The 7,055-nt window shown below is 44.9% G+C and overlaps 1 protein-coding gene across 1 annotated transcript; it reads right to left on the minus strand.

Annotated features, from left to right (window-relative positions):
- Positions 1–670: 670 nt before the first annotated feature.
- Positions 671–5,056, minus strand: LOC124676746 (protein TIFY 3-like). Its single transcript, XM_047212778.1, has 5 exons — positions 4,775–5,056; positions 2,323–2,425; positions 2,023–2,230; positions 1,862–1,919; positions 671–1,036 (listed from the first exon to the last, which is right to left on the minus strand). Exons 1-5 carry the CDS (start codon positions 4,900–4,902, stop codon positions 943–945), a joined length of 591 nt encoding a protein of 196 aa, XP_047068734.1. The 5' UTR covers positions 4,903–5,056; the 3' UTR covers positions 671–942.
- Between the last annotated feature and the right edge of the window lie 1,999 nt (positions 5,057–7,055).

Consider the following 7,055-nt stretch of genomic DNA (forward strand, 5'->3'; position numbering starts at 1 on the left):
TTGCACCGCTTCCCCTCCCCTTCCGCCACACCGGTTACCAAATTCCGGCATCGACAACAGAATCCATGCGCGCACTCGACAGAATCGCAGCGCCGCATCGCCATGATGTCGAGGAGGGTGTCAAACGGACGGTGCCACCCACTAGGACAACGACAAGCGGAAGAAGATCCGCTCCGACCCGGCCCGCCTCTGTGGCTCCTACCGCTACACCAATTACGGCTTGTCGCCACCACCTCGTGCGACACTGCATCTGCCTCCAGCAGCACCGCTTTTGCCTCCGCTTCAAGCTCGCGCGCGCCGGTGGTGAAGATGGAGGTGGACGACAACGTAAGGACGCGATGCCGGGGTTTGCTCCTGTCGACTAAGTCGAGGATGCACACCTCTAGAAGGTCACCACGCAGCTTGAGGAGAAGGGTGCCGGGCTCGCTCCCAGCGACTTCGTCAACGACACACACCTCCCCACCGCCGTCGCGTTGGTCCAGCAGAAGTGGAACCATATCTTCAGATAATACTGAAAAGCAACACCGCCAGCTCCTGTTTCAAACAGCAAAAAACAGACCACATTTCCCAGCCAACAGAAACATTTGAAACAGAAAAACCAACCACATTTCCAAGCCAACAGAAACATTTGAAACAGAAAACCAACCACATTTCCAAGCCAACATAGACATTTGAAACTGGGACGACACGGATTGTATCATTGACTACAATATCAAATGTAGAAGTCAGGCAGATACACATTACAGTGACATATATGGTAGCAGTCCTGTTCGGTGGAGTAGACGAGTTCATGGCAGAGTAAAAAACTAACGGCACATGAGACAGAACAACAATGGCAGTAGAGGTTCTGGTCGGATTATTATTACGACGATGATTCTAAGGCGTAACATCACATCAGCTAACACATCCTTCCCTTCCAAACATCCGGGGGTTGTGTTTGGGTTACTGGGCCTTGCCTTCCGCGGCCATCTCAATCCCAGATGCTCCCATGCCTTCAGATGGTTTCACAGCGCTGTAAGGAGCTTTGCTCACGACCCTGCATTGTAGGATTGTTTAGTCAGTTGAAGCCAGCAGAAGAAAGGATAACTGAAACTTGTTACAGCTACAAATGTATGACAGTCAAGAACAGCTACAGAAAATAAGACTACTACTGTCTACTGATGAGATCGATAAGTCATATGTTCTGTTTCTTTTCCATACAGCATGCAGAGATGATATCTTTAGCCGCTCAGCAACCTTGTACAGAAAGCTAGCTTAAAGGCAATCATTGTCCTAAGAAATAACGGATGACACAAAATTTAACTAATGGTATTCTCCTTGCAAATGCTGAAGGGTGGTTAAACGCAGAATTCACTTTGTCTTTAACACAAAGACAAAAAAAAAAAACATACGATATCAAAAACATGAAGGAAAACCATTAATTTTATTCCCATAACTCATGTCAAAATACAGTAAAAATCATATGCTCCAAGGCTACCAGCTCCTATGTCAAATATTATGGAACAATGGTCTGTGGTGATCCAACCATAAATACATCTTAAATATTTCATTAGTTTATCTTTTACTAAAACTAAAGAAAATGTTTGGTGTCTTGCAAGTCCATTTCCGACGAATCATGCTAGAACACTCATGTTGCAAATAGAACAATTATCCAAATAGAGCTGGACGGTTCAACTGATTAATGAAGGGGGCAGTAGTAAAGACTTAGTTTTGAGCTTTTCATGGCTTGGCCTCATACAAATGCATTTCTGAATGATGTGGTACACCATAAACAACATGTGAAACAAACAGGAGGGATAATACTAATTAATACACTCCAGATAAACGTAGAGTGCTACTTCAACTCTTCATTCATGCTGACCTGTCACGGCGTTTCTCCAGGAAGCGCGCAAGGGAGTGCCTCCTGGCAATGGGGAGATCTGCAAAGTGGGTAAATTTAGTTTTAAATAAAATATTAGATGACATCAAGAAGGATTAAAATATCCCACTTCTGAACTTCATAATAGGATTTATTGGTTTTACCAGCCTGAAGCTTGCAAATCGAGCTAGGATCTGCAAGAGCCTGAAGTTGTCCAGTTGCTACAGAAGTGCTCTGTAGTGAAGGTGACCGTGTAAGCACAGGAGAGACTGCAGCATTGGTCAGAGGCATTGCTAGAGGCTTAACAGCATTAGTGCCATTACTCTTTGTGGCCGCAGCAGCTGCTGCTGCAATGAGCATGATGGCTTGAGCCTGTTGATGCCAATGACACAGGTAGCACGGTTAGCATACAGTTTGAACAATTAGCCCAAGAGCATGATATATCTAGCAAGTCTAAATACTACCTTCTCCGGAGTCACTGAGTCAAACACACATACTGATCCACCATAAAAAATGGTAAGCTGCGTAGGATTAGCAGGGGGGCTCGACATTGGGAACATTCCAGGCCTAATAATCAAAAGCAGAAGTAGTAAGAATATGCAATAGAAAAGTAAATTAAATCACATAACTTCATGAATGTAGTGCAAATTTAGCAGGCACATCCCACATTGCGCTCGGCAAGTTGTATAGACAGAAATAAATGACAGTAAAGGGAAGCGGACAATGTGAAAATTTGAGGCCAAGTTAGCTAACTCTGACACAGAATGTTTGGTTAATATATAATATACTAACCCCCAATGCCATATTGCCATCTTTTTAGTTGTAGTGAATTAATGGCAAAGATCAAATGTGGAAACACCATTATTATGCACTACATCTGCAAGGAGGCATCTATTTCTAGAAGTAATTGTTACTATATTCAATGGATCCTTACGCACTGAAAACTTTGGGTGCAACTATGGCACAGAAAAACTAACCAAAGTCAAAGAAAAACCAAAACAAATTCTAGATATAATTCATGAGTTACAGTAACTATGTACAAACTTTAAAGTTCAAAACCATTTAAGGTTCAGAGTAACAAAACGAGCATATTCTAAAAACTAACTCTTAATTAGGTAGAATTTTTTGAAGTACATCCATAATTGGTCATTCTGAGTCTAACAGCATCTGTACTGCATGATGTGTGATGAAACAACAGCAGACTATGATTGGAATTGTGGTCCACTCTGAAGAATTCAAGATGTGGTGGACGGGAATGTGCTGCCTACTGTCCAATTACTTGTCTGACTAGTTCAAAGGTTGTCCAAGGAGGACGGACCCACGTAACTTTTGTTTCATCCGAAGCACCGGGCCTAGCAAATTATATGCAGTGGATTTCATTTTTTTCCAAGCGTTATCTAAAAATAAGTAATAACATATCCAAATTCCTGCATATATTAGACCTATATATTCAGGTAATTGCGGAATATCAATTCAGACTGACACTATTTTAGTGTCATTGACAATTTCAACTCATCGATACAGAACAATAAAGGGTCCATCGTTTTAGAGCAGCCTAGCGCATAACCAATTAATTGAGTGTAAACCAACGACAGATATAGACTAGGCAAACCATACAAGAAAGCATTTTATGATGCTCTGGACAAATCAAATTAGTGTGCCATACATATGGTGAATCTCTGAGTAATTCACAGCACTGCAGCCGACAAATATGCCGAAAAGCGTGGAACAAATATCTAGAATTTGGAAACTGTCCCATTGGCACGCTTGCAACACAGGAGGATTGGCAAAAGGGGTGTTTTAACATGCAGGAGATTTCCGATGAAGGACTAGTTTTGTGACTAGGTGGTGAAAGACTACTGGCCCTGGGAACCAAACAGGCCCTAAGTCGTTGGTCCCCAGCTTCACAACTGGGCCTGAAGTAAACATGTGGGGAAGGCTGCCTGTTTTTTGGTTCGTTTTTGCAAATATTCCCTTCATATGCCGCATGTTTATGAAAGTTATATGGTCTTGCAAAAACGGGTGAGTTTCTTGGAGCGAGATCTGCCTCATGGAATATACCTCAACTTTAATCAGATCTACGCCTTCTCTCATGTTACTCAAAAAAGGGTGGCCCGAGGTGTATATCACAAAGAACAATGTGACTTAAAAGAGTTCCCTCAACTAAGAACCTAACTGAGCAGTTGAACAACCAAAAACTTTTCATACGAGAAATGGTAGAACAAGAAGAAATTGAATCGGTGACGGGGGAAAGTGCTGCTTGGATCTGTGCCCGTCTTCCGTCAAAAACAATTCTTTCATTCAGTTAAAAAGATCTGTGCCCGTCATAAAAAATTTCTTCTACAGCCATAAGCTTACTTCTTATAAGAGAAAAATGGTCGAAATGTTTATCACCAAGAGCAACAAAAGAATTTGTTTTTCTTAAAACTAAATCAACCATGAAGGACAGGGACAGGCAACGCCAGATTTTCCGGCAAACCAGACGTCCTCCCAGCATCCGGATAAGAACACGTGCCCTTTAAGTTCCGCCACAATTTTAACATAGTCAAGGCAGGCCAGCAAGTGGAGTAAAAGGTTATTTTCTCCAAGAACAGGAGACTGAAGTTGGGAGGGAGGATCAACATCAATGACAGAAGAACACGCATTCCTGAACCCGCACTCCCCGCACGCCACCCAACCGACAGCCACCGCACCAATTTCGGTTCTCCGGGGCTGCAGCAGGGGCTCTTCCACGATAGCACCGAACCTCGAGGTGCCAAGCGTGAAAGCGCGTCAACAAGAACAGAGAAAGCGAGAGAGGAAACAAGAAGAACACCCCCATACACAGAGACAATCCGGCAAAATCACACAGATACACGCGAAATCCTCAAAGGATCTTCCATGGTTTCTTGGAGCGAGAAGGGAATAGAAGGCTACCTGCTGCTGCCGTTGGCGAGGGGGGGCCTTGTGAATCCTTGCTGGGCCTCCTTCTCCTGTTGCTGCTGCTGCTCCTCCTTCCTCTCCCCTTCCTCCGCCTTAATAGTGCTCCTCTCCAGCAGATCCATCTCCCTCTGGTATGGTCTCAACCAACTGCTCCTCTCTCTCTCTGTCTCTGTCTCGTTGGAGCGGGGAAAGGGACTTGAAAATAAAAATGGAGGAAACGGGAGGGGTTCGAGATAAAGCGGGAGAGCGAAGGAGGAGTGGGTACGTCTACAGCGAATTGCGCATGTGGATCTCGTGACGAGCTAATAAAATAGAGCCCTATATCTTTATGCATTCAATTTTTTTGTTTGTCCTTTTATAATGTGTTGGCACTTGGCAGTACCTTGGCTAGCTGTTGTTGGCAATATAAAACGTATAAAATGATTGAAAATATACACCCAAGATGCCTTGTTGAAGTGGAAATTCGAACTGGTCAACAATAAATTTCGGGAATTAACCACCAAATCATTTATTGTTTAATTAAGGGGTTTTTTAAGGTTTGCATAGATTATTATCGTACAAATTATGCTACGGAGTAAAATTTATGGCCGAATAATTGGATGAATCTGGAGACTTCATTGCATGTTATGTTGACTACAAAGCGATAATATCTTTTTTTTATCTACGTAGTTAATTAGTTCCTATTTGTGCGGTTGCATCTTAGAAACTCACATCTTTACTCTTGAGTTTGTTTTCACCTCGCGACAAGATCACGCCATCCATCGTTGTCGATCATCTCTGGCGAGTGCTCCCTCGCGGGCTTTCATAGTAATTAGAGAGGAGACGAAATGTTGTTATGATAGGTGTTGATGAAGCCTAGTCGCCACCCCTCCCTCCCTCTAGATTCACACTTTCTCATCGCACCAGCCGATGCGCCCAATGCGTATGTAGCAAGGGCGGATGCCATGTCAGTCGTGTTGCAATCGTCCAAACATCTTGCGAAGACTTATATTTTTAAGAGGCCCAATTGTATCAATCATTTAAACATGATTACCACAACCTATATATTGTTGCATCTAGCTAAGCAACACTGGTAAGGTGCTCCATATTTGTTGTACTCCCTCTGTCCACATTTATACCTCTTGAAACATGGACTACATGTCACAAAATTTATACCTATGAATTCATATGCAAATAAAAATCTATAATGGTGTAATTCTATAACAAGCGCATGCATTATTGGTCAAACTAGTGTTTAAAGTCAAAACACGAGAAAACAACAAAGATGTCACATGCGAGACAGAGGGGTAATTTTTTTTTCTATGTACATGCACCTCCGTGAAATTCTTATAGGTATGGCTTGACTTGAATCCTTTAATCAAACAAAGTCCATGGTGTTCTTGAGGCTTGACCAAGAGCCATGACTCGTGACACGGCATGCACCACCACCAGTTGCAGATTACCACGTAGTACTCTATACCTGCCAAAAAAAAATGTAAAAAATGCCACACATCGCATATATGTATGCAGTTCACGTCGCGTGCACTCAAGCGAGGCGTGCCAGGATTCCGCTGGGTGACCAGAACCAGAAACGGGCCATGTAAAGTTGTCCGCTGGGTTACCCAGATCGATCAGGTTCAGATGGAGCGAGCAAGTGCACGTAACATTTCCCGTTTCCCCCGCCGAGCCGCGCGAGCATCTCCACTCGTCCCCCGACGAGGCCCCCGAGCGACGTTTTTTTCATCCGGACGGCGAAATTCGGCCCAGTCGCGCCCCCGGTTCCTCGTTTTCGTCCGGATTTGGCCCTTAATCCATCCGGCGAGCCCACGCCCCCGGCCCCCGGGGCGCGCTCGGGGACTCGGACGAAACGAAAGCGCGCGAAACGGCGTGTGGACCCGCGTAGTCGGCGACTGGAAAACCAAATCTTGTGATTTTCCCTCCAATTTGCTTGCATTTCCCCCATTCCCTCCAATTTGCTTGCATATCCCCATTCTCTCCCGCCGAAATCCCCCAATCTCCTCGTCTTCCAGCTCCGGTTCTCGGCGGCGTCTTCTCGTCCACCACCACTCTCCTCCTCGTCTTCTCGTCCACCACAATGCCGCCGAAGGCGCCCGGCGAGGAAGATGCGAAGAAGAAGACGAAGCCGCCGGGCATGTCGAACGCCGAGCGGGCGGCGGACGAGAAACGGCGCGACGTCGAAACAAGCGCCGGGCGGGGAGGGTGAAAAGAGCCGCCGCCAAGAGGTCGGCGGAGGCGGCCCAAGACGAACACTTGAGGTTAATCGACATGGCCTATA

This window comes from Lolium rigidum, chromosome 7, assembly GCF_022539505.1.
Source record: "Lolium rigidum isolate FL_2022 chromosome 7, APGP_CSIRO_Lrig_0.1, whole genome shotgun sequence".
Taxonomy (NCBI): Eukaryota; Viridiplantae; Streptophyta; class Magnoliopsida; order Poales; family Poaceae; genus Lolium; species Lolium rigidum.

What these genes read in the sequence shown, in the direction of transcription:
- LOC124676746 (XM_047212778.1), bottom strand. Translation starts at nt 4,902, where the DNA reads ATGGATCTGCTGGAGAGGAGCACTATTAAGGCGGAGGAAGGGGAGAGG. An exon ending in CTCGCCAACGGCAGCAGCAG is followed by an intron (nt 2,426 to 4,774) that starts GTAGCCTTCTAT and finishes TTTGATTATTAG; the next exon opens with GCCTGGAATGTTCCCAATGT. An exon ending in ACTCAGTGACTCCGGAGAAG is followed by an intron (nt 2,231 to 2,322) that starts GTAGTATTTAGA and finishes TGGCATCAACAG; the next exon opens with GCTCAAGCCATCATGCTCAT.